This window comes from Chrysemys picta, chromosome 1, assembly GCF_011386835.1.
Source record: "Chrysemys picta bellii isolate R12L10 chromosome 1, ASM1138683v2, whole genome shotgun sequence".
Lineage (NCBI taxonomy): Eukaryota > Metazoa > Chordata > Testudines > Emydidae > Chrysemys > Chrysemys picta.
In genome coordinates, this window is record NC_088791.1 from 350,865,894 (window position 1) to 350,889,899 (window position 24,006).

Genomic DNA, 24,006 nt, shown 5'->3' on the forward strand with positions numbered 1-24,006 from the left:
TAGTTCTGATATACTGGATTCAAAGGAAAATTGAATCCAAAGCCAGAAGTTTTACATATTATGGGTACTCCCCAAAATAAGTATATGATTCCTGGTCTTTAATGAGGCAAAGTCAGGGATGAAACCAGAGAGTGGCAGCAAGAAGATTCTAGCTTGGTCTTAGCTGAGACCCTTAAGCCTAATGTGGGAACTTCAAAAGTAACTCACTAAACTTGTTATATATAGATAAAGGCCTTAATATTAAAGATAAATGGAGGGGCATGTTGCCCTGGATTTGTGGGGTGTGTATACCCCAGAACATGATCAAGCCAATTGCAACCACATTATATGCATTCAGCTACCATGAATTAATGAAATAGAACACCACATAGTTAAGGGTTAATTTGGAGACAGGCTTTCAGAAGCAAGGTCATATCTAGCTAGCAGGTTCTGCTAATCAGAATGGGAGGAGGGGACACACAAGTAAACAAATGAGACTGAAAACCTTGGTGGTTGGAAAACCTTGATTCTAGATGCCTCTGATATTAAAAGTTTACTGAAAGTTAGAAAAGTGATGATCCAGTTGGGGTCATTATGACCTATGTGTTTTGCAGAAGTTAGTTATAAAAGATTAGCTACTACAGTATAATGTACTTTGGAGCAGTCCTCTGGAGATATCCTGGGAGAAACGTTTTTCCTGACATCTTTACTCCCTGGGAGGGAGGTGTTTGGCCAGCTCTGCCCCGTCATAGATTACTCAATACCATCTCAGAACCTGGGATGTTCTAAACCTATGGCTTATGTTTATGTGTGCTTAAATCTAGTCAACTGAAGTGTTAGACAAGAGCATGCATTTAATCTTTAATCAGACCGAACTGCTGAGTTCCTATTGATTTATTCCTAACTCCACATGAAGTAAAATTCTTAAATTGCCCCTGTTAGGGGTTCTGAAATCTACAGGTAACACTGAAAGAATTATTTAAGGGCAGGTCTCTGGCCTGTGCTATACAGCCAGTCAGACTAGGTGATCACAATGGTCCCTTCTAGTCTTGAGATCTGCCCAGTGGTGTTAGTAGCACTACCCAACTGCACGGGTGTTGTACAAAAAATATGCTACACATTGTGAGGTGCTCAGACACTACAATAATTGGAGCCAGAGCTAAGTGCCTTAGAGAGATTTCAGCTCTGTGTGCCTCATAAGGATAGTTTGGGGCAGTGGGTGGAGAACCTGAATTCCTCCCAATACCCCTTGCTGATGAGGCCTGTCATTAGCACAGCACATTTGATGAGAGAGTTCTGGACTCCTCCCGCAGCTCGGCAGTAAGAGGGGGAATCAGGATGTGGTTTCAGAGAGCGAAGGATTTGGAGAGCGTTGCCTGGCCGAATAGAGCCCTGCTGCGATGCATGTCTGGCTGATCCTGACCCCACCCTCTCCCTGAGCAATGAGAGCTGCTCTAGCTCTCACACCCTGCATACAAATTTCCAACATCACCAAGTTTGGGGACAGCTGGATCTGGGAGAGGGGGTTGTTTGGTTCCAATAGGGAGCTAGCTTGCTTGCTTCCTGGGTGTGTGCATGTCTCATGCCTGAACATGAGGAGGAGACACTCTGAACAGTTCCTCAGAAAACAGTGAATCTGCGAGACAGTCGCTGTTATGTCTTGCTGTCTGTGGCGTAACCCTCTTACTTACAACTGGGGGCACTATAGCCTAGTGCAGAGGGAAACAGCATGTCTGCCACTAATGAACTGTGTGACTAGAAATGTTCCCTAACCAACCGCCCGTGTCTTCGGTTGTGGGTGCTCTGCTTGAGATATGGCCAACACCACCACCTCCTGGGATTTCATCAGGAGTCTTGCACTATTTCCTGTCTTTCTTAAAGCCCCAACTTCTGGAATCAAGACACTGCACAGGAATCTCAGCTTTCAGTTTTCTTAAAAAAAAATATTTTAAAAAGTGAGTTGCAGAAAAGTTAGAAAACCTGTAGCATGTGTATCTCAAAGACCCAGACTCTAAAGACACAAGAAAATGTACCCCACATTAGTATATTTTTAAATCTCATTATTTTTAAAGCAATCCCCTGATTTTGTAGAGGTGTGACTCATACTTGCTAAAGCCGGCTTGTGTACCTAGTTCAAAACATCTGGAAAGCAACTAGCAAATGATAAAAAAACTAAGAGCAAATATTTTAAAGTACATCAGAAATAAGCCTGCCAAATAATGAGTGGGGCCACTGGAAAAATTGAAGAGTTAAAGGAGCCCTCAGGGAAGATGAAGCTGTTGCAGGGAGGATAAATGGATTCTTTGCATCTGTCTTCACTGCAGAGGATGTGAGGGAGATTCCTGCACCTAAACCAATCTTTCTAGGTGACAAATCTGAGGAACTGTCCCTAATTGAAGTGTCAGTAGAGGAGATTTTGGAACAAATGGACAAAATAAACAGTAACAAGTAGCGCTGTTGATTAATCACAGTTAACACACATGATTAACAAAAAAAATCACAACTTAAAAAAATAATCATGATTAATCACACTATTAAACAATAGAATTCCATTTGAAATTTATTAAATATTTTGGATGTTTTTCTACATTTTCAAATATATTGATTTCTATTATAACACAGAAAACAAAGTGTACAATGCTCACTTTATATTCTTTTAATTAAAAATATTTGCACTAAAACAATAAACAATAGTATTTTTCAATTCATTTCATACAAGTACTGTAGTGCAGTCTCTCAAAAATAAAACAAAGTCCACTTAGTCCTACTTCTTATTCAGTCAATCACTAAGACAAAAAAGTGTGTTTACATTTACAGAAGATACTGCTGTCTGCTTCTTATTTACAATGTCACCTGAAAGTGTTCACATGCCAGTGTTGTCACTGTCATTGCAGGTTATTTACATGGCAGGTATGCTAAACATTAATATTCCCCTTCAAGCTTCAGGCACCATTCCAGAGGACATGCTTCCATGCTGATGGTGCTCATTAAAGAAAGAAAAAGCATTAATTAAATTGTGACTGAACTCTGTGGGGAAGAATTATATGTCTCCTATTCTGTTTTACCCACATTCTGCCATATATTTCATGTTCTAGCACTCTTGGGTGATGATCCACTACATTTGCTTTAAGAATACTTTCACAGCAGATTTGACAAAACACAAAGAAGGTACCAATGTGAGATTTCTAAAAATAGTTATAGCACCCAACCCAAGGTTTAAGAATCTGAAGTGCCTTCCAAAATCTGAGAGAGATGAGGTGTAGAGCATGCTTTCAGAACACTTAAAAGAGCAAGACTCCAATGCAGAAACTACAGAACCCAAACCACCAAAACAAAGAAATCAACCTTATGCTGGTAGCATCTGACTCAGATGATGAACATAAACATGTGTCAATCTGCTCTTCTTTGGATCATTATCGAGCAGAACTCATCATCAGCATGGACTCATGTCCTCTGTAATGATAGTTGCAGCATGAAGGCACATGTGAATTTTATCATATCTGGCACATAAATAGCTTGCAGTGCCCTGTTTTCTTTATTCATGTGTCTGGTTCCCACCACCAGACTCCCACTATTTACAGACTATGTTTAGGTCTGGCCTTAGTGGCAACATAGTAACAGGTTCCCAGCCCCTTCTGAGCCTACTCTCCCCTCCTGGTCTCCACCCCCCAAGACTCACTTCCTCCCAAGCTTTTAGACCCTGTTAATGAGGCTGGTAGGTGTGGCCAGTAAACTGGTGGTGGGAACCAGAAATGAACTGTGACCGTACAGATCAATGTTGCAACCAATGTCCTATAGTTGCACTGTATCATTTTTGTATTTGAAGTTATGAATATTGGCTATGTACTTGTATCTCAATGTGCTTGATTCTAAGTGGCATCAGTGAAGCATTTGGTCAGCTTCTTGAGAAAGGAGACACACTTAACTGACAATGGACCTTGGAAGACTCTAATCCACATCTGAGGAGGCTTCCTGGACAAGCAGCTGGGGGTCTCCTGTTTTCTCTTTGGAAAATATGGTCATCGTAGTCCAGGGCCTGCTGAGTGTGGGAGGCTGATGGAGGGCTAGTGCTGCCACCTAGGGGTGTGTTCCTGTAGCATGAGGGACAGATCCTCATGATTTGAGCTAGAGTTAGGCTGGATAACAGAGATATTTCCCCCCACGAAAAATGTTGACCCAAACAAAAATGTTTCCTTTTCACCCATTTTTTTAGGTGAATTTTCATAGAAAATCAATCATTTTTCTCTGAAAGCTCAGCTGCCATGATGCTGCCCAGCTGCAGCTGCCTGGATCCCCAAGAGAAACTGGAGCCTTTTCATCTGTCGCTTCCTCATAACGTAAATGAACTTTGCACTAACGGAGTCTATGGCTGCACTCTGGGTATGGAAAGGTCAAAGCTTCCTTCCCAGTCTATGGCTGGGGCATTGTGCCCATCAGCTACTCTAACCAGCCTTCCAGCTCTGTGCAGCCCCTTCCTCCCTGTACAACTCACCCTTCAGCAGGTCCTGCGGGCAGTGGCTGCTGTGACAGGCACTGGAAGCACATCTCTGATGAACCTGTGCTAGCAGGGAGTTGGAGAGTATCCTAGAGCAGTTGTGGCGGCCCAGAGATTGTGGGTGGGGGGCCTAGCTCCCAGTGGATCACTGAGATCTGAGTCTAGCTATGGGGATCCCTGGGTCCTGGGTCCCCCTTTTTATTCCTCAGAGAGACAGCAAGGGACCTCGCATCACAGAACGATCCAAGGGAAATTTCCATTTAGGGAGATTTGTGGAATCGCCCTTCTTGGCCTCCACTCTGGATTTGTAATGCAGGACAGGGGGCTGTCAGGGAGAAATTTGGTCCTACGTTATCATTAATTAATTATTATTGCTATTATTATAATATTTTATTTCAGCAAGATCACAGCTGTGATGGCATCATGGTTACCACTCGGCCGCCCTGGAAGTAGCCCTGTGACTAATTGGAACCATACGAACAGTGATGACAAGCCCAGATTCCAGGAATAGAGCTTGCAGCTGGGCTGGAGCTGCAGTCCAATTAGGAAGCATCATCCCACGACCCCTGTGATTTGGCCTCCTGCAGTTTGCCATTGGTCATGAGAGGGTTAAAGCTGGTGCACACAAAGCCAAGCAGCTGAGGTTCCCTGATGGCCAAGTGGCCCCCAAGGGAATATGCAGACATGCTTCATAAAGACAGCTGCCTCCCTGTCTGAACAGATACTGCCTGCTGTCCATTCAGCCTCTCCGATGACTCCTTGTCCTTTAAGGTGAAGATCTCTGGTGTCAGCGGCTCCCCTTCTAGCAGGAATTGGGTACGTTGGCAGGTTTCACTATTTTTACAATGCACAGTGAAGGGGAAAGGCTGCGAGCTCTTTCCATTTGCAGATGTTCTGTGCAGCAGCAGAGGACTCAGCTGGGCTGTTGGGGTGACTCAGTGACAGGGGCTGGGGGGCAGGAAGAAACTACCTAGCTTAAGAACCCCTCCCCTGCATCTCCCCATGCTCCATGGTGGACTCTTCAAGCTACAGAGAAATCTGAGATTCAAAGCAAGCTCAAAGTATTAAAACCCCGATGCCCCGAGTCAGGATTTCTCAAGGGGTCCCATTTCTAGAGGATCCGTGAGCTCTAGGCCAGATCCTATCAGGGGCTGAGCAAAATAAGACCCCACGGAATCTCAGTGACTAGTTCTCAAATCACCTCAGGTTTATTTGCTTCTGGAAATTTAATCAGCAAATGCATTTTCAAAGGGTTCATTCTCTAGCTTGATTGTGAACATAGGAATTCAGAGCTGTGTTGCTCTGTGGTAACAGGTCTGATAGGGCTTATTTGTGTTTCCTGACTGGCTGAGGGCTCCACCACTTCTACCCTGTTGATAATCCTCAGAGTTCCAGGATTACTGGCATCTCTGCCCCTCTCTGGTCTCTGAGTGCCACATGTCAGGCCTTGGTCCCTGCCCTATCATGGGATGGAATCCACAATCCTCCCACCCTCAGACTGCGCCCTAGAATAGATCACATGGCAGATCGACAGCTTGCTGAGAGGGTCTGAGTGGGTTCAGCATCTTTGGTTCATCCCTTTGGGAGTCTGAGATGAGTGACCAGCCAGCCTTTTTGAACCAAAATACTGTTTAATCTGAACAGCAGGAATAAAGCGTAGCATGGGAGAATAAAAGGGTTTTCAAACAACAGTCTGTACACGTCTCTGACCCCAAGCCCTCCCAATCTGGCAGGGACCTAGGCAGGCCAAGAGCCTTCAGACATGCCCAGTGGTTTCTGTGCCTGTCAGTCTGAAGAGCTTCTTAGCAACAGTTGCCAGACCTCTGGACAGACTCCCAGCACTAGCAAAACAAGCTGTGTAATGTGGCTGGAGCCTGGAAATAGGGTCTTCCAAGCTTGTAGCTCCGGTGTTGTCTCTCAACCTCCCTGGGGTGGCTACTAAGGGCAGGTCTTCACTACAGGGGGCGGTCGATTTAAGATATGCAATTTCGACGTATCAGAGCAGACTTACCCCGCTGTGAGGGCGGTGGTAAAATCAACCTCCACGGCTCCCCGTTGACGACGCTTACTCCCACCTCTGCTGGTGGAGTAAGAGCGGCGATTTGGTGATCGATTGTCGCGTCCCGACGAGACGCAATAATTCGATCCCCGAGAGATCGATTTCTACCCGCCGATTCAGGCAGGTAGTGTAGACCTAGCCTAAGAGATGGCTTTTCTTAAGTTGTTGCTTCCCTTCCTTCATGTTTTCCAGCAGCCTGCTGTTAAACTAAGAAGAACCACAGGTTTAACCCAATATAGTCATAACATAAACATCCCAATAGTTAACCCAATATAACTCTACAGCAAATATCCCAACAACTGGGTTTAACATACACATTCATTATGGCAGCTCAGCTCCACGTCTGTCCCAATCCCATTCCCGGGTGCTATGGATTTTATGAATACAGGACAAAAAAGAGTCAGAGAAAGAGAGAGCAATAGACTACTTTCATGTGGGAATTTCCACTTCCATGAATATTCATGCATTTGACATTGAAATTCATTTCCTGCAAACACTCATTGCAGCTGAATAATCGGTGCTGGGGTTACTATGTATGAGAGTGTGGGAGCTCAGGGAATGGATATTTTCTATACTGATCCCAATGCCTGTTACCACTCCAGGTACAGGCTACAGACTGACAGAACAGAACCTGGGGAGAACCAGTCAGCTATTAACCCAGTGACAGAGGAGCTACTAGACTTTTGTTTGCTGAAAAGTGACTGAATGAGGGCTGAGATGCTGCAAAATTTTCAGGTTCTGAAGAAATCCAAATGACAGATGCTACATTTTAAGTCCCACTCTAACCTGAGAAATCAGCTCCGAAAGAAGATGAGAGAGAAAAGAATGGGTTGACATTCTTATAAATGTTATGCCAAATATTCCAAATACTGTTTACAATTGGTTTTGCTATTAACTCTTTTTTCAGTGAAAAGTTGTATGATACTGTCTCCTGGTAAACTCATGAGAAGGTGTTTCAAACATTTATATTCAGGGTCTGGCACACAATAACTGCAGTACCTGTGCAAGACTTTCCAAAAAGTCCTGAAAGAACAAAACTGCTGGTCTGTGTTTCAGCAAAGAGTAGAGCTGGGGTGCAGGAAAGGAGCATGTTATAGTCTTTTTAAATAATTTATGCCCATCAGCTGTCACACGGACATGGCTGAGGTAACTTGCCCACTCAACTGGATATTAGTTGAAACCTAGTGTTTGCACTATTCATCTATGTGTGGGGCCAAACCCTCCCCAGCCGAGCTGAAGTAACTGTCCATGTCAGCTTGTAACTTCCGAAATATCTATAGACCCTTCGTGGGGAGAGGATACAGGTCCTGTGCGGATGAAGAGAAGCCTTTAGGATGATTGAGCTCTCTGGATTCAGTCAACATTGGCCAGGCTAAGCACCTCAGCTTGCGGGTCAGAATATCACCAGGAGCATTTTGTAAGGGAAAGTTAATAGAGTCCGGTTCTGATAGAATTTACCATGTAAATGTGGAGTGATGTAGTTAAAGTCACTGTTATTGAATTAAGCACCTGTCACTAAGAATTTATCCCATGTATTGGAAAGAGTCAATGGCATAATTTAGACTCTCAGGAGTGGAGAAAATTAAAAAAATATATATAACGAGACAATGAAATAAATTTATATATAGCTTCAACGCAAGACCGATAACTACAATAATCATATTTCCCATGCATTTGCCATGTGTTTACTCACATATCATGATACAATAAGCCACAGTCAGAAGTGGAGGTGTCTGTGGTAAGGTCACAATTGTAAAATCACACAGTGTTCAAATGGACTGTGTCACTCCCAGCCTATGGATGTCAATGGGGCCAAAAGCTTAGCAGGATTCAAAGAGGGACTGGGTGCTTATCTGCATAACAAGGACATCCGATTACATTAGTGAGGACTTTTTTTTACAAAAAACGTTTTGGATGGGCGATAAACCTTCCTGATTTAAACCACAAAATATGTCAAACTAGTGAGTGTCCGGGGGAAACTTTCCTTGGGAGCAGGTTTTCCCGTAGCTTCTTACTGCAGGGCTGTTTCCACCTTCCTCTGAAGCATGTGGAACTGGTCACTGGTTGCTGGGCTGGATGGCCTGCAGGTCTGATCCAGTCTGGCAGTGCCTATCTTCCTATCAGTGGTGTAAATCCAAGACTATATTTATGCTGATCTTCCTTGAGCTCCTGGGAGTCTATAGACTTGAACTGAGAGCAGAAAGATGCCTCACTAATTATCATCTAGTCTCCTGTTCTTTTTCCTTTTAGGAAGAAAATTTCAAAACTCCTTGGACGTACCCAGTACATTATGTCAGCTGTCAATGACACCAACTTCAAATTTGCAGTGTTCCTTCTCACTGGGATACCTGGGCAGGAAGACGTCTATCTGTGGATCTCTATCCCCTTCTGCATGATGTATGTTATTTCAATAGTAGGAAATTCAGTCATTCTGTTCATTATAAAAATAGATCCAAGCCTCCATGAGCCCATGTACATTTTTCTTTCCATGTTGGCCATCACAGACCTTGCCTTATCTATATCCACCATACCAACGATACTGGGCATATTCTTGTTTAATATTAGGGAGATCAGCCTCAATGCCTGTTTTGCCCAGCTGTTCTTCATCCACTCACTTCAGTGCATTGAATCCTCCGTGCTCTTGTTGATGGCCTTTGACCGCTTCACTGCAATCTGTAACCCACTGAGATATGCTTCCATCTTAACCCTGACAAGAATATCCAAGATGGGATTGGTGTGTGTGCTAAGAGGGGTGGCTGTAATATTCCCACTCCCCATTCTCCTGAAACGGTTCCAATACTGTCGAGCCAATGTCCTCTCCCATTCCTACTGTCTGCACCAGGAGGTCATGAAAATGGCTTGTGCGGACATCACAGACAACAGCATCTATGGCTTATCTGTTGCATTCTTTACAACATGGTTGGACTCGCTGCTCATCTTCCTCTCTTATGTGATGATCCTCAAAACAGTGCTGAGCATCGCATCCAATACAGAGTGCCTGAGGGCCTTGAACACCTGCGTCTCTCACCTCTGCGCTGTCCTTCTCTTCTACATACCAGAGTTCGGCTTGTCTCTGGTACATAGATTTGGGAATAGCTCTTCTCCCTTACTTCAGATTCTCCTGGGCTACATCTACCTGCTGGTTCCGCCCCTGATGAACCCAATTGTGTACAGCGTGAAAAGTAAACACCTTCGTGCGAGGATAATCAAGGTGTTTGTGAAATGAAGGGTCAGTTCATCACCTGGCTTCAGTGCTGGTGACACCAGAAATAAAAACAAGGGCCACCTATTCCATCCTGGACCCTTATATCTGAGATGACATGAGCTACTGATTTCATTCTGTAGAGCGCAGTTCTGATGGGGTATGAGGCCTGGAGCAATGGGTCAGGGGCTGGTGATGGAGGACAATGCACTTGGGGAAGGAGAACAAGGCAGGCAACAGCATTTACAAAGTGACTGTGTTCGTGGAGAGCCAGGGCAACAATAGGAGTTTGGCCCATAAATAGCTGTATCAGTGGCTGCTCCGACCTCAGAATTCCTCTCGATACAGTCAATAAAGAGAAGGGATTTGAATGTTGTTTCCTATTACACCTGACCTGTCACTATCCCGTCTCTGGTTAAATATCCACGGGCCATGAGAAAAGCTGCAGAGCTGTTCTGTAGTTGCAGTCCTGGTCCTTCCTCCGCGCTCTGGGTGCTGCATGATACATGAGCACAAACACCCACCCTTCCCCTACTTCTTCAGCTAGGAGACCCAGGAGAAGCCATTCACACAGCCCCCCCCCCCCCCCCCATTCCATTGATGTCTCCGCGGACAGAACACCAGCCGAATCCACTCTGCACAGAGGCAGAGCCGATGTGCGTGTGTGTAAGGGTCTGACACAGAGGAGTCCTGGCAAGAGACTCAGGCCCAGATTCCCTACCCAGCCCTTCTGTTTGTGCTGCCCCATCTGCTTGGATAGGGGTTGAGATGGTCCTCAACTCCCCCACAGAGGCACAGCTAGCTCCTATCCCAGCCCAGCCCAGCCCAGCCCAGTCTGTGTAGGGTGACAAGAGCAGGACAGATGTAGGCAGGATCCCCGTCCCCTCTGTGACCCTGACACTCTTCTTTCCACTTGAAGCCCCATGCCCTGTTCCGGAACTTTCTTTGAGGCCCCACTCTCTGCCCCATCTATTCCTCCAAGATTCCTCCTGTAAAATCGATCTCTCTGTAGTTAATAAACTTGTTTTATGCTTTATCATAACCATTGTGCTTTGAATGAAGTGTCTGGGAAAATCTCAGCTCTGTAAGCAAAGGCTGTTGCATATCTTTCTCACATTGAGGGTAAAGCAACCTATATTAATGAGTTTGCATTATACAGACAGTTTTTCCTAAGCTCCAACCTAAATCTCCCTTGCTACAATTTAAGCCCATTGGTTCTTATCCTGTCCTCAGAGGTTAAGGAGAATAATTTTTTTCCCTCAGCCTTGTAACAACCTTTTAGGTACCTGCAAACTGTTATCATGTCCCCTCTCAGTCTTCTCTTTTCTCCATGAGAAGACACAGGCTATTCCCAGGGGGCAGCTTAGAGTCCCAGCAGAGGAGGCGCGGTGTGGTGGGGGGTAGTGCCTCTGGCTGGCCCGGGGCTCCTCCCACTGTGGAGCGGGGCTTTGGGATCCCAGCCTCAGGGTCTGGGGAGGCTCTGGGGATCTCTGAGATGTGGCAGCTGGGGCTGGCGGCATTAGCCTCCCCAAAGGGGGGCTGCCTCACTGCCCATGTTGGGAACCATTAGGAAAGGGATAGATAACGAGAGAGAAAGTATCATATTGCCTCTATATAGATCCAAGGTATACCGACACTTTGACTTTTGCGTGCAGATCTGGTCACCCCATCTCAAAAAAGATATATGTGAACTGAAAAAAACAAAACAGAAAAGGGTGCCAAAAATATTTAGTAAAAAGCAACAGAGGGTCCTGTGGCACCTTTGAGACTAACAGAAGTACTGGGAGCATAAGCTTTCGTGGGTAAGAACCTCACTTCTTCAGATGCAAAAATATTTAGGGGTATGGAACAGCTTTCAGATGAAGAGAGGTTAAAAAGACTGGGATTGTTCAGCTTGGAAAAGAGATGACTAAGGAGGGATATGATAGAGAAAGCGAATATTGACGTGTTACTTACCCGTTCACAAGAACCAAGGGTCACCCAAATGAAGTTCATAGGCAGCAGGTTTAAAACAAACAAAAGAAAGTACTTTTCCACACAACCTACAGTCAGCCTCAGGAACTCATTAACTTGGAATGGGGTGACTCCAAAAGTATAACCGGGTCTAAAAAAGATGTAGATGAGTTAATGGAGGATAGGTCCATCAATAGCTATTAGCCAAAAAGGTTAAGGATGCAGCCCCATGTTCTGGGTGTCCCTAAACCTCTGACTGCCAGAATCTGGGAGGAGACACAGGGGATGGATCACTTGATAATTGGCCTGTTCTGTTCATTCCCTCGGAAGTATCTGCACTAGCCAATGTCACAAGACAGGACACTCGGCTAGAAGCACCATTGGTCTGACCCAATATGGCCGTTCTTAAATTGTGCCACCAATGGATGGGGTGCTGCGGACAGGCCTTTTCCAGGAGCTCCCTGTGTTGCAGATCTGGCGTAGCCACCCTAGCAGACATCCAGGTGCTGCTCTGTGTAAGAAGCTGATGGGGGTGAGTGCTGCCACCTAGGGGCTTAGTTTTGTAGTACAAGTGACAGAGGTTCATGGTTTGAGCTAGAGTTGGGCTGGAAAACAGAGTCCCTCCTCCCCCCTCCCCCATGAAAAAAAATGATTCAAACTAAAATGTTTTATTTTCATCCATTTTTGGGGGTGAGTTTTCACAGAAAACAGATAATTTTTCTCTGTAAGCTCAGCTGCCATGATGCTGCCCAGCTGCAGCTGCCTGGATCCCCAAGAGAAATTGGAGGTTTTTCATCTGCCTCTGCTCATAACGTAAATGAAGGTTGCACTGACGGAGTCTATGGCTGCACTCTGGGTATGGAAAGGTTGAAACCTCCTGCCCAGTCTATGGCTGGGGTATTGTGCCCATCAGCTACACTAACCAGCCTTCCCATCTCTGTGCAGCCTCCTCCACCCTGTGCAACACTCCCCACAGCAAGACGTGCGGGCAGTGGCTATTGTGACAGGCCCTGGTAGCACATCTTTGATGAGTCTGTACTAGCAGGGAGCTGGAGAGGGGCCTAGAGCAGTTGTGGAGGCCCACAGATTGTGGGTGGGTGGGCCTAGCTACCAGTGGATCACTGAGATCTGTATATAACTTTGGGGATAAAGGAGTCCTGGGTCCCCCATTTCATTCCTCAGGGAGAAGGGAAGGGACCTCCCCTTCTGGAATGATCCGAGGTAAATTTTCATGTGGGGAGTCTTGTGGAATCTCCCTTCCCTGGTCTGAACCAAGAGTTTGTAATGCAGGAAAGGAGGCTGCCGGGGACAAATAGAGTTGCTGTTGTTAGCTATTAATTATTATTATTATTATTACTATTATTTCAACAGGATTACAGCTGCCCCAGAGGATTCCAGGAATGGAGCCTGCTGCAGGGTGTTTGCTGCAGTCTAGTTGGGAAGCATCACCGCAAAGCCCCTGTGATTTGGCCTCCTGCAGTTTGCCATTGGCCGTGATGGGGATTAAAGCGGGTGAGCTTTCCTGAGATACCCTGATGGCCAAGTGGCCCCCAAGGGAATGTGAAGCATGCTTCATAAAGACACCTGCTCTGTGTCTGAACAGATACTGCCTGCTACCCTGCAACCTCTCCTCTGACTCCTTGTCCTTTTGAATGAAGACCTCTGGTGTCAGCGGCTCCCCTTCTAGCAGGAATTGGGTACGTTGGCAGGTTTCACTATCTTTAAAATGTGAAGTGAAGGATAAGGGCTGCGAGTTGTTAACATCTGCAGATGTTCTGTGCAGTTGCAGGGGACTCAGCTGAGCTGTTGGGGTGACTTAGTGATGGTGGTGGAGAGAGCTTAGAAACCCCTCCCCTACATCTGCTCATGCTCCACAGTGGGCTATTCAAGCTACACAGAAATCTGAGATTCAAAGCAACCTCAGAGTATTAAAACCCCAATACCCCAAGTAAGAATTTCTCAAGATGTCCCATTTCCAGAGATGCATGTGCTCTTTGCCCAATCCTGCCAGAGGCTGAGCGAGAAGAGACCCCAGGGAATATCAGTGACTAGTTCCCAAATCATCTCAGGTTTATTTACTAATGGAAATTAAATCAACAAATCCATTTTCAAAGGTTTTATCCTCTGGCTTGATTATGAATGCAGGAATTCAGAGCTGCGTTGCTCTGCGGTAACAAGTCCGATAAGGCATTTTTGTTTCCAGACTGGATGAGGGCTCCAGCCTTTCTACCCTGTAGATACCCCTCAGAGTTACAGGACTACCTGCATCTTTGTTCCCTCTCAGGTCTCCGAGTGCCAGGCTTTGTAGCCTTCCCTCTCATGGGGTGGCATCCTGTGATCCTCCTACCCTCAGACTGAGCCCTGGGCTACAGCATACTGCAGTTCGACTGTGGATCGAGCAGGTCTGAGTGGGTTCGGCACCTGCGGTTCTTCTCTATGTAAGTCTGTTAGCAGTGGTGAGATGAGTGACCGGCCAGCCTTCTTGAACCAAAATATTGTTTAATCTGAAAAGTAGGAATAAAGCATAACATGGGAGAATAAGTGGTTTTTAAAAAAAAACAGTCTGTAAACTTCTCTTACCCGAAACCTTCCCACTCTGATGGGGACCCAGGTAGGCCGAGGGCCTTCAGACTTCCCCAGTGGTCTCTGTGCTTGTCAGTCTGAAGAGCTTCTCAGTAACTGCTACCCCACCTCTGAACAGACTCCCAGTGCTGGCAAAACAAGCTGTGTAATGTGGCTGGAGACTGGAAATAGGTTCTTCCCAGCTTCGGTGTTGTCTCTCAATCTCCTTGATTTTTTTAATGTGCAATGGCTTTTCTTAAGCTGTTGCTTCCCTTCCTTCATGTTTTCCAGCAGCCTGCTGTTAAACTAAGAAGAGCCATACTGGTTTCACCCAATAATGCCACAACATAAACGTCCCAATAGTTAACCCAATCTAGCTATACAGCAAACATCCCAAGATCTGTGTTTAATATACACATTCACTATGCCACCTTTTGCGAAATGTATATAAGGATGTGAAGTAGGACTGAGGGAGCGTGGTGAGGCTATCCCTGCTTTTCACCCAAGATGTCTGCTGGAACTAACAGAGGCTGAACAGGGGAAAGGATTGGGCCTGGACTAGGAATGAGTCTAGTCTGTGAAAGAAGCTTATTGAAACATCTTTGAGGGTGAAATTACCTGTAACAGTTTCTTAGTGTATTAAGCTTAGCCTTGCGTGTTTGCTTTATTTTGCTTAGTAACCTACTTTGTTCTGTCTGTTATCTCTTATGACCACTTAAATCCTACCTTTTATACTTCATAAAATCACTTTGGTTTATTAATAAACACAGGGTAAGTAATTGTTACCTGGGGGGGCAAACAGTCTGTTTATATCTCTCTTTACTTTGAGAATGAGGGTGAATAACATGAACGAATGTATCTGGGGTTCAGGCTCCCAGAAAGTCACTGGGATGCTGAGGCCAGTCCCTTTAACGGAGTCTTCCCAGAACTGAGCTGATCTCAGTGTCCATATTTTGCAGAGGAGTCTGGGCCTATATCCGGGACTGTGCTGGAGGAGGCCTGGAGGATCTAGCTCAACAAGACAGAGTTAAGGAGTGTCCATGTCGGCAGAAGGATTAGGCTCAGTGGTATCTCAGCAAACCAAGGGGCAGTCCCAAGGGGGTACCGATGAGAGAACCCATCATATAAATACTAGACAGTGAGAGCTCAGGGAATGAATATTTTCAATAATGATCTTAATGCCTGTTACCACTCCGGATACAGGTCACAGACATACAGAATAGAACCTGAGGAGAACCAGTCAGCTACTAACCAAGGGACAGAGGGGCTAGTGGATTTTTGTTTGCCGACAAGCGACTGAATGAGGGCTGAGACATTGCAATCTTTTCAGTCTGTGAAGAAATCCAGATGACAGACTCTACATTTAAGGTCCCATTCTCACCTGATAAATCATCTCTGAAAAAGGATCAGAGGGGAAAGAATTTGTTGACATGAGTGTACTAAAGTACAGATGTGTAAATTTTATGCTAAACTTTTCATTGTAATACAAATATTGCAAACCAAACTTTCATGACTTGGCATGAAAGCCAGAAGCAGAGTTGTTGGAATCTCTACAGGAGGGAGGAGTGGTAGCTTTATTGCTTAATGGCTTTTGCTTTACAAAGTAGTTCTGAACATACTGTTTGCAATGGGTTTGTGCCATTAACTCTTTGTTCATTGAACAGTTGTATCATACCATCCCCGGGTAACTGACCAGAAGCTTTATCTTAAACTTACATTGAGGGTCATGAACATAATTCCTTTGCAATACTTGTGCAAGACTTTCCAAAAGGTCATGAGAGAACAGAACCGCTGGCCTCTGTTTCAGCAGAGCAGAGCTGAAGTACAGGAAAGGGGAGTGTATGTAATGTATGTTAGTGGCTGTATGTAATTTATGCCTATCTACAGTGACACGAGCATGGCTAAAGTAACTTGCACACTCAAGTAGATAGTAGTGCAACCCTAGTGTTTGCACTATTCACTCATTTGTGACAACAACTTCTCCACTGCCCAGGTGAACTAGCCCTCTGTGTTAGCTTGTAAGTTCCAGATATCTATAGACGCTTGCACGGGGGTGGATGAAGATCCTGTGAGGAAGTCTGTAGTCTGATCAAACCTTCTGGATTCAGTCAAAATTGGCCAGGCAAAGCACTTCAGCACCTGTTGGAGGGACGCTTGGGGGTCAGAGTGTATCATAGGACAGTATTTGGTAAGGGAAAGTGAATATAGCCCGGTTCTGACTGAATTTACAAATGTAAATCTGGAATGACACAATTGAAGTCACAATTATTGAATTGAAATCCTGGCCCTAAGAATTTATCTCATGTACTGCAAAGAGGAAGTACCTTAATTTGGACTCTCTGTAGTGGAGAAAATTTTATAAATATATACACAATTCAGGACAGATGGACAGATAAATACAATGACCGTTTTCACCATGCACTTGCCATGTGTTCATAAATACATCATCATATAATGGGCCATACTCAGAAGTGGTGGGCTAGAAGGGGTGTCTGTGGTAAATTCACAACTGAAAATTACACAGCGCTCAAGTAGGCTGTAGAACTCCCAGAAACAAAATATCAATGGGGCAAAAAGCTTAGCAGGTTTCAAAGAGGGACTGTAAGTTTATATGGGTAACTGGAAAATACAATTACAGTGGTGAGGGTGGTTTTAAAAAGTCTTGGAAGAGATCTAAACCTTCTTGATTTATATGAAAAAAATGAGTTTAGTGGGTGTAAGGGGGAAACTATCCCAGGGAGCAGGTTATCTCATAGCTGCCTATTGCAGGGCTTTTCCCACCTTCCTCTGAAGCATCTGGAACTGGATACTGGATATTGGGCTAGATGGACTGCTGGTCTGATCCAGTCTTCCTACTGCTGTAAATCCAAAACTATGTTTTTGCTTATCTTTCTTGAGCTCCTGGGAGTCTCTAGAGTTGCACTGAGAGGAGAAAGATGTCTAGTTAAATATAATTTAGTCTCCTGTTCTTTTTTCTTTCAGGAAGGAAAATTCAAAATTCCTTTGACCTGCCCAGCCCGTTATGTCAGCTGTCAATAACACCAAATTCAATTCTGCAGTGTTCCTTCTCACCGGGATACCTGGTCAGGAAGAAATCCATCTCTGGATCTCCATCCCCTTCTGCTTAACATATGTTATTTCGATATTAGGAAATTCAGTCATCCTGTTCATTATAAAAACAGATCCAAGCCTCCATGAGCCCATGTACATTTTCCTTTCCATGTTGGCCATCACAGACCTTGGTTTATCGATTGCCACCATGTCGACAACACTGGGTATTTTCTTGTTTAACTCTAGGGAGATCAGCTTCAATGCCTGTTTTGTGCAGCTGTTCTTCATCCACTCGCTTCAGTGCACTGAATCCTCTGTGCTATTATTGATGGCCTTTGACCGCTTCATCGCGATCCATGACCCGCTGAAATATGCTTCCATCTTAAACCCACAGAGAATACACAAGATGGGACTGGTGTTTGTGCTGAAAGGGGTGGCAATAATATTCCCACTCCCCTTTCTCCTGAAACGGTTCCAATACTGTCAAACAAATGTCCTCTCCCATTCCTACTGCCTGCACCAGGAGGTCATGAAGATGGCTTGCTCGGATATCACAGTCAACAGCATCTATGGTTTGTCTGTTGCACTCTTAACGGTGGGGTTGGACTTGCTGCTCATCTTCCTATCTTATGTTATGATCCTCAAAACAGTGCTGAGCATCGCGTCCAATGCTGAGTGCCTCAGGGCCCTGAACACCTGCGTTTCCCACCTCTGCGCCGTCCTGCTCTTCTATACGCCAATGATCGGCCTGTCTGTGGTACACAGATTTGGAAAGGGCTCTTCTCCCTTAATTCAGATTCTTCTGGGTTACATCTACCTGCTGGCCCCACCCCTGATTAACCCAATTGTGTACAGTGTGAAAAGCAAACATCTTCGTGCGAGGATAATCAGGGTGTTCATCAAGTGAGGGGTCAGTTCATCACCTGATTCCAATGCTGGTGACATGGGAGACCAAAAACATGGGCTACCTTTTATCAATGCGGCCTTTGGCGGGACACAACTGAGAGTATCAATTCAGGACAAATTGCTTGGAGCCGGGCAGTCACAGCCCAAGGCTAGGGGTCCTTTACCATAGTCTAAGGCACACCAAACCAGCCAAACAGAGAGGACTTCGGTTTCACCCCATTGGCTAACCAGAAGTCATACAAGCAATTCCCTCAGACACTCCAGTTTCCCAGTATCACCACCAGCACCACTCCTTATGGGGATGATTGGTTATGAAAACCAATACCCCAGTAAAAGAAAAAAGGTTCTCCTGATCCCAAAGGACCAGGCCTAAGACCCAGGTCAATACACAAGTCAGACCTTATCCATAAATCACTCTGTTGCCAATCCTTTAGAATCTAAAATCTAAAGGTTTATTCATTAAAAGAAAGAAATATAGATGAGAGTTAAAATTGGTTAAATGAAATTAATTATATACAGTAATGGCCAAGTTCTTGTTTCAGGCTTGTATAATAAGAATAAACTGCTGGCTTAAGTTAAGTCTCTGGAGTACGTCCCCAGCTGGGATGGGTCATACAGTCCATTGTTCAGAGCTTCTGTTTGTAGCAAAGTTCCTCCAGAGGTAAGAAGCAGGATTGAAGACAAAATGGAGAAGATGGAGCTGCCTTTTATAGTCTCTTGCCATGTGGCCTGTGCTTCCTTTGTTCCAGACACAAGCTGCCCAGCACATGGCTTGGAAGCCTTAGAGTTCTCTCCATAGGCATGTCCCTGCATGCCTTGCTGAGTCACAGGGTGTATCTGCCTTCTCTCAATGGGTCAGGTATATAGCTGATGGTCCTTAATGGGCCATCAAACAGGCTAGGCAGTGCTGATGCCATATTGTCTGGATACTAGGCTAGATGGACTGTGGGCCTGATCCAGTCTGGAAGTGCCTATAATTTTATCAGTGATGTAAATCCAAGACTATTTTTTTTTATGGTTTTCCTTGAGCTCCTGGAAGTCTCTAGACTTGCACTGAAAGCAGAAAAATGTCTTGTTAAATATCATCAAGCCTCCTGTACTTTTTCCTTTCAGGAAGGAAAGTTGAAATTCCTCGGACCTGTCCAATCCTTTGTGCCAGCTGTAAATGACACCAAATTCAAATCTGCAGTGTTCACTAGGATACCTGGGCAGGAAGATGTCCATCTCTGGATCTCTAACCCTTTTTGCTTAATGTATGCTATTTCTATATTAGTAAATTCAATCATTCTGTTCATTATTGAAACAGTTCCGAGCCTCCATTAGCCCTTGTACCTTTTACTTTCCATGTTGGCCATCACAAACCTTGGCTTATCAATATCCACTATACCGACGATACTGGGCATATCCTTGTTTAACTCTATGGAGATCAGCTTCAATGCCTGTTTAGCCCAGCTGTTCTTCATCCACTTGCTTCAATTCATTGAATCCTCCATGCTCTTGTTGATGGCCTTTGACCGCTTCATCGCAATCTTTTACCCTGATGAGATATGCTTCCATCTTAACCCTGCAGAAAATAACCAAGATGAGACTCATGTTTGTGATAAGAGGATTGGCTGTAATATTCCCACTATTGAAATGGTTCCACTGCTGTCAAGACAATGTCCTCTCCCATTCCTACTGCCTGCACCAGGAGGTCATGAAGATGGATTGTTCGGATATCAGAGTGAACAGCATCTATGGCTTGTTTACTAAACTCTTAACAATGGGGTTGGACTCGCTGCTCATCTTCCTTTCTTATGTGATGATTCTCAAAACAGTGCTGTGCATCACATCCCACACGGAGTGCCTCAGGGCCTTGAACACTTGTTTCTCCCACCTCTGTGCCATCCTGGTCTTCTACACGCCAGATATTGGCCTGGCTGTGATACATAGATTTGGAAATAGCTCTTCTCACTTGCTTCAAATGGTCCTGGATTATGTCTACCTGCCGGTCCCACCCCGATAAATACAATCGTGTACAGCATAACAAGCAAACACCTTCTTGCGAGAATAATTAGGGCATTTGTCAAGTGAAGTGTCAGTTCGTGAACTAGCTCCAGCACTGCTGACAAGGGAGATGATAAACATGGGCCACCAATTCCATCCTGGACCCTTAGATCCAAGACTATATGAGCTACTGAACTCCATTCTGTTGAAAGAGTTTCAGAAAAGGTCTAAGGCCTGGAGCTATGGGAGAGGGGCTGGTCCAGGGAGGACTGTGCACTGGGGGAAGGACACCAAGGCAGGCAGCAGCATTTACAAAGTGACTGTGTTAGTGGAGAGCCAGGGGACCGGTGGTTTGTTGGCCCATAAAGATCTATATCGGTGGCTGCTCCTACCTCAGAATTCCTCTCGATACAGTCAATAAAGAGAAGGGATGTGGATGTTGTTTTCCATTACACCTGGCCTGTCACTGTCCCATCTCTGGTTAAACATCCACGGGCCATGAGAAAAGCTGCAAAGTCCTGGTCCTTCCTGATTGCTTTGGGTGCTGCGTGATCCATGGTGTGGACAGGGGCTATTCAAGGGGCCACAGGCGCTGGCTCCATGAGTGCTCCGGGGGTGGAGCACCCACGGGGAAAAATTAGTGGGTGCTCTGCACCCACCAGCCAAGCTCCCCCTCCTCACTTCCTTCTCCCCCCAGTACGCAGTGTCCCTGCTCCTCCCCCTCCTTCACAGCCCTTTCCACCTCCCCATTGCCTAACAGCTGTTTGGCGGCACTTAGGAAATTCTGGGAGGGAGGGGGAAGAGGTGGAGAAGAGGCGGGAAGGGGGCGGGGACTTTGGGGAAGGGGTGGGAAGGGGGGCGGGATGAGGGTGGTGCAGGCATGGGGAAGAGACGGGGCCAGGGGCGGAGGGGGGTTAAGCACCCACCGGGCAGAGGGAAAGTTGGTGCCTATGCAAGGGGCATGGACACCCACCCTTTCCCCACTCCCTCAGCCAGTTGCTGGTGACTGAGTCATGTCAGAGACCTGATTAACACAGGAGCTCCAGGAAAAGCCATGTAGGCAGTACACCCTCTCTGCCCCCATTGATGGCTCTGCACATGCACACCTATGTAGTGCACCCCCAGCTGACCGTAATACCCCCAAGGCAGGGCAGAGCTGCGAGTGTGAATGAAGGTCTGACACATAGGAGTCCTGGCAAGAGACACAGGCCAGGTCCCCCCACCAGTCTCCTCTGTTTGTGCTGCCCCAGTGTACGGGGAGACTTTGGCAAAACGGTAAAGTGCCTGAAACCACTATGACTTATTGTTAAAAAGCCTAATCAGCAAGCTGTAAATTGGCCAGTCAGCAAACTCAGCTTGACCAAAGCAGGTGGGGAGGGGGTTTTGGGGTGCCACAGAAGGGGCAGCTTGACCCCGCATCCTTCCTGATAAGAATTGTGTTGAAGTTGCTGATACATGCATTTTTAAAAGAGCAGGAATGTCTATTGGGGTCTCAGAGCTGCAGACTCTGGAAAAACCCACACCTGGTTAATCAATAATCAGAAGGATCCTCTTGCTTGAAACTGTTTACTTAATAAGGTTTCTTTAAGGGACATGTCATTCTATTACTAATGTATAAATTAGGGGCAAACGCTTGAGATGGGGGGACTCTCCTTTGGGGAGACTCTTCAGGACTGGTCTCTCCCTCTGGATGCATCTTGAGTTCCTCAGTGGCAGTCGGGCTCCCACTGTGCCACTCGAAAGCCCCACTCAGTGTTGGTAATTATCAAGGGTTGGGGGTGTTTTACTAACTTGTTGCGGAGGTATGTGAGTGCTTGAGACTAGTAAAGTTTAGCTTTAAGTGAAAGCACTCGTGTGTTGTCCTGTTTGCGCCAGCCATCTATCGGTCGGACGGCCGTGTCTCCCCTCATTTATGTCCTGACACCTCCTCGCACAGAGTAAAGTTACCAAGAGCTTTGGATTGAAAGAACCCCAGGTAACACCAGCTGCTTGCAAAGGGGTGGAAACAATCCTCTGCTCCCCAACAGAGGAACAACTAGCTCCTAGCACAGAACAGCCCGTTAACTGTAGGGTGATCACCTTTTCAAAAGGCAAAAGCAGGACACAGGCAGGAGCCCAACCACCTCTATGACCCACCCCTGCCCCTCTTCTTCCCCCCAAGCCCCACTCACTGGCCAGGCCGGAACACAGAGCCAGGCCTTGATAAGAACATCCCAGGGATCCCGGCCCGCTGTGGAGAACCGTGGACCGTCCACCTGCCTTGAGCTCGGAGCAGGGCCTCTGGAGAAAGAGGAGCAGGGGGCGGGGCTTCATACCGAGAGGGCTCTAAGGACCATCTCAGCCTCCCTACCTGGAAAAGGGAGTTGTGGATCATCACTACAAGGAATTTGGGACAGATGTTATCCTGGAGTCATTTAGCCTGGGACCAAGAGTCAAAGGCTGCATTTTGGGACTCTGCCACCCAGTTCGGGATGGGTGATCACCCTAATTCAGTGGTTATTGGAGGAGGTTTGTTGGAGACTCTCCCCTTTAAGGATAGGAGAGATTAGAGGGGTCAGTCAACCTTTGCTCCAGGGTGTGGCCCTTTAAACTTCCTGTGACTTTTGGAGCTGACAGAGGCCTAGTAGAGGCAGCTACTGGGAGAAAGGAAGATGGTCCTTGGTAATAGCTAAAGCTTTGGGAAACCCCAGGCTACTGTTTATTTAAGGGCCTGGGGCTGGGGCCTTGTAGTGTAGGGCAGGGGGGCGTGTCCTCTTTCGGAACATGGGTGTCACCAGCAGGGGAAGTTCTGCCCAGTGGCGTTAATAGCTCTGTCCTACCGCAAGGGGTGTTGTGCTGGTAAATACGTTACTGATTGAAAGCTGCTCGGACTCTACAATACCTGGGATCAGAGCTAAGTGCCGTAGAGAGATTTCAGCTCTGTGTGCCTCATACAGGTAATTTGGGGCACTGGGTGGAGAACCTGAACTCTTCCCAACACCCCTTGGGGATGAGGCCTGTCATTAGCACAGCCCCCTTTGACGAGGGAGTTCTGGGCCCCGCCTGCAGCTCGGCAGTAAGAGGGGGAATCAGGATGTGTTTTCAGAGAGTGAAGGATCTGGAGAGTGTTGCCTGGCCGAACAAAGCCCTGCTGCGATGCACGTCTGTCTGATCCTGACCCCATCTGCTCCATGAGCAATGAGAGCCACTCTAGTGCTAGAAATAGACCTTCCACCCTGCATCCAAATTTCCAACAGCTGGGAGTTGCTGAATCTGGGAGAGGGGGTTGTTTGGGGTCCCAATCAAAGCTAGGAACAGGCATTTGGAGCTGGGTTTGGGTCACACCCCTTTCTATTAATAATTTGCATGGCCTTGCCTACCTGACATGTGCATGTCTCATGATTCAACATGAGGATAGTCCCTCTGCGCTGTGCCTCAGGTACCAGTGGCTCTGCGAGCCCATCACTGTTATGTCCGGCTATCTGTGGCATAACCCTTTTCCTTACAACAGGAGGCTCTGTAAGCCAGTGCAGAGGGAAACAGTGTCTCTTCCACTGACCAATTGCATGACCTGTCCACTCACTAACCCTCAGAACCTTTGTTTGTGGGAGTTCTGCTTGTGATGAGGCCAGCAGCACCCCCCTCTTAGGATTTTATTGGGAGTCTCACACTATTTCCTGTCGTTCTTAAAGCCCCAACTTCTGGAATCAAGAAACTGAACAGGAATCTCAGCTTTTAGTTTTTTAAAAAACTTTATTTTTTTTCTAAAGTGAGTTGTTGAAAAGCTAAAAAACCTGCTGCAGGTGCACTGCAACGTCTCAGACACCAAAGACA

The 24,006-nt window shown here is 46.2% G+C and overlaps 2 protein-coding genes across 2 annotated transcripts; both read left to right on the forward strand.

Moving 5' to 3' along the window:
* The first annotated feature begins 8,823 nt into the window (after positions 1–8,823).
* LOC112060903 (olfactory receptor 51G2-like) lies at positions 8,824–9,759 on the forward strand. Its single transcript, XM_024113026.2, has one exon. The coding sequence runs from the start codon at positions 8,824–8,826 to the stop codon at positions 9,757–9,759; it is 936 nt and encodes a 311-aa protein (XP_023968794.2).
* Positions 9,760–17,272: 7,513 nt separating this feature from the next.
* On the forward strand, positions 17,273–18,208 carry LOC101953689 (olfactory receptor 51G2-like). Its single transcript, XM_005312753.2, has one exon. It carries the CDS (start codon positions 17,273–17,275, stop codon positions 18,206–18,208), a length of 936 nt encoding a protein of 311 aa, XP_005312810.2.
* The last annotated feature ends 5,798 nt before the right edge of the window (positions 18,209–24,006 follow it).

What these genes read in the sequence shown, in the direction of transcription:
- LOC112060903 (XM_024113026.2), top strand. Translation starts at nt 8,824, where the DNA reads ATGTCAGCTGTCAATGACACCAACTTCAAATTTGCAGTGTTCCTTCTC.
- LOC101953689 (XM_005312753.2), top strand. Translation starts at nt 17,273, where the DNA reads ATGTCAGCTGTCAATAACACCAAATTCAATTCTGCAGTGTTCCTTCTC.